At 42.6% G+C, this 3069-nt stretch overlaps 1 protein-coding gene across 1 annotated transcript; it reads right to left on the bottom strand.

The window, feature by feature from the left end:
* Positions 1-1677: 1677 nt before the first annotated feature.
* LOC120846124 lies at positions 1678-2865 on the bottom strand. The gene has a single exon (XM_040217796.3). The coding sequence runs from the start codon at positions 2848-2850 to the stop codon at positions 1678-1680; it is 1173 nt and encodes a 390-aa protein (XP_040073730.2). The 5' UTR covers positions 2851-2865.
* Between the last annotated feature and the right edge of the window lie 204 nt (positions 2866-3069).

Raw genomic sequence — 3069 nt, forward strand, 5'->3', positions numbered from 1 at the left:
CTACTTAAATTAGGTTTAGGAAACTTGTACTTTACTTGAGGTACATTCTCTGAGTACGTACTTGTACTTTAAAGTATTCTTTTCTGCTGCTTTCCGAGAAAAGTACAATTCCCGACTTCAAAGTGCATTGCCCAAATTTCGTTTTGTTAAATTTGTATCCCGAAGTGATGCCTAGTCAACTCCGAAGAAATACTGGGAGGGATATGCTCTCACCAGAAGCGTGAGCAGACGACGCATCGCTTCGTTTGTACTGGAAGCGGCTTTCCCGTAGGTTTTTGTGACTCTTGCTACTTCTCGGTCGGTCAGCGCAAGCGAGGAGGTTTAAAATATTAGGAGAGAAAAATTAATCATAATGTAGCAACTAAGTCTGTGGTGCGAAAAAAAATTAAATTTCCATGTCGACGTATAAGAGGAAACAGAGGAGAACGTTGGTTTGAGACATTCTCTTTTGCCTTTTCCTTCTATTTGAAAGTTCCTTAATTTTTTTCGCACCTCAATTGCAGGTGTCACATGATGATTAATTATCACCAGCACGCTTGCATATTTTTTTTTTATTTTTTTATTAAGGAGAGGGCATTTTTCTATGAGAGGATTGTTTGCGGAAGCTACGGTGCTGACGTCATGCTCTCTCCTAGTACATTTAACCCCCTTGGGTGAAACAATCCAGTGCAAGGGGCGCCAAATTCAGAAGAGGGTCTTCTGAATTTGACTCCATTCCTGAAAAAAAAAAAAAAAAAAAAACTACTCTGCGGCCGCTTGACTTTATCAAATATTCGCCGCTGTTTTTGAGGTCATGCTCCCTTGATTACCCTTGGGTAATGCATACCAATTACAAAAAAATCACTGTATAGGGGAATGAAAGGGCATCATGAAAGATTGTGTTAAAAAACTTGTACTTTACTTTGAAAGTACATTGCATTTATAGTACTTTACTTCAAGTACGTTGCTCCCAGTGTACGTAATAATTTACGTGTAAGTAAATTATTAAGTACACTGGTACGTAAATGGGACGTTACAACGTCTCATTTACTTTGTACCCCTATTGAAAATTCCATCAAGCTACGTAATTTGGGACACTGACTGCCAGTCAGCAGCGTTGGTGGAACGTGATGGACCATCAGACGTCATCTGATGGTCCATCAGATGACGTCTGACTGCCACTGCCAAGGGAATTTCATCAACAAGGGCAGCATTTATATAAGAGTAAAGCTATACGCACTCATAAATATCGCCAAATGCCTCGATAAAACAAAATGTTCGAGAAAAAAAAAAAAAAAAAAAGCTGCACCACCGCGCATCGAACCCGCGACCACATGCGTACAAATCGGACACCTTAACCGCTATGCTACGCCACCGCTTTTTTTTCTTTCTTTAATAAATGGAAATTTACTAATAGCTATTCAGCCAAGTCCAACAGTACACACGCAAACAACACAAAAGATCCAAAAGTCACAGTCCACCTCACACGCCATGGCACGTAGAGTCCCACTCACACACGCTAACCAATGGAGCACAGGCACAGGCCACCAGTCACCAGAATCTCACACACGCGCACGTGAATCACGTGGGGCGACAAACACACATCTTTACTAGTTCTGTACAAAGTAAAAGGTTACATTGGCTAGAATTTACCATTCACCCAACGCTTAAACAGCAATATTTACATATCTACACAATCTAAAAGTGCGGTAGGTTTAAGCACGCGTCAAAGAGGCTAAACCAATCTGGCACCGGTGGGCGGGCCTCGTACACACTCCGCACTTTGGCTACTTCTTCAATGAAAAGCGATCTGGTCGTACGGGGCTGTTCGGCATTTCTGTCGATCATCCGGCACTTCCACAAACTATGCAGCCCAAGAAGCATAAATAAATCGTAAGGGACAACTTCATGTTGTTCAACGGGGAGAAATCGTATACTGTGGTCGGTGAAGTCGATAACCTTTTTCAGTGTTCGTTGGAGAACGTCCCAAAAATACACTGCGTCATTACAGTATATGAAGCAGTGCTCAATGGTTTCCGGTTTGTTGCATAATCGACAGTTAATAGACCATGGAACGAAAAACCCTCTTTCCTGTAGCCACGCTTTAACCGGAAGTGTGGAAGTGTGTAATTGAAAGAAAAATGTTTTTGCAGTAGGCGATACACACATCTTTTTAACTCTTTTCAAAACATCCTGTCCAGGGCTGTCTTTAAACCTTGATCTATAAATCGGTAGTGTGAAAAAATTTTCAACTAAGGCCTGAGACAAACATTTTCTAGAAACACTAAACAAGTATTCCAAAGAAAACCGGACATTTAAAAACAACAGCGTGTCTACAACTTCTTTCCAAAATCCTCTTAGAACACACGAAACGTCATCCGTCGTTGAAACAATCAAAAAGGGCAAATGCGGCGCAAGCTTCGTCTGAACTAGCGAGGCCAGTAGCGGGTGTCTGATATTCCTAAAGAAGAATAATCTAGATACAAGTTGACGGACAAATAAGTGAGCAAGACCCAACCCTCCACACTCAAGGGGGAGGAATAAATTGTCTCGTCTCATCCGTTCCCACGAGGAACTCCAAATGAAAGTCGCGAAAAGTCGATGGAACGCTTGTATACGTGGGCGGGCACAGTGGAGGACTTGTAACACGTACATAAGTTTAGACGTAAGGAAAATATTGCACACGGCAGCCTTAGTAAAGATGGATAGATTTCGCACCCTCCAGGCATCTATTTTCCGTTTAATGTTTGTGGCAACTGATGTCCAATTTGGCCCACTGTTCCTGGCCTGATCTAGGGGTACGCCAAGGTATTTTATTGATGGCTGATTCCAGTGGATCCCTGCAAATTTGGATGGTGTGGTTCCCCACATGCCTAGCCAAAATCCGCTGGACTTATCATTATTGACCGACGCACCGGTGACTGTGCAAAATTTCTGTGTTACGCGTAGAGCTTCTTCTACACTGTCTTTGTCGGCACAAAAAAAGGCAACGTCGTCGGCATAAGCCAACAACTTCACTTCGGAGAAACAATATTGGTACCCACGAATATTGAGGTTTGTCAGCACGCTCAGGCAGAGCGGTTCCAAGTA

The sequence above is a fragment of the Ixodes scapularis genome, unplaced genomic scaffold (assembly GCF_016920785.2).
Source record: "Ixodes scapularis isolate PalLabHiFi unplaced genomic scaffold, ASM1692078v2 PGA_scaffold3__209_contigs__length_174095766, whole genome shotgun sequence".
Classification (NCBI taxonomy): domain Eukaryota; kingdom Metazoa; phylum Arthropoda; class Arachnida; order Ixodida; family Ixodidae; genus Ixodes; species Ixodes scapularis.

Coding starts and splice junctions, on each gene's coding strand:
- LOC120846124 (XM_040217796.3), bottom strand. CDS start 2,850: ATGTGGGGAACCACACCATCCAAATTTGCAGGGATCCACTGGAATCAG.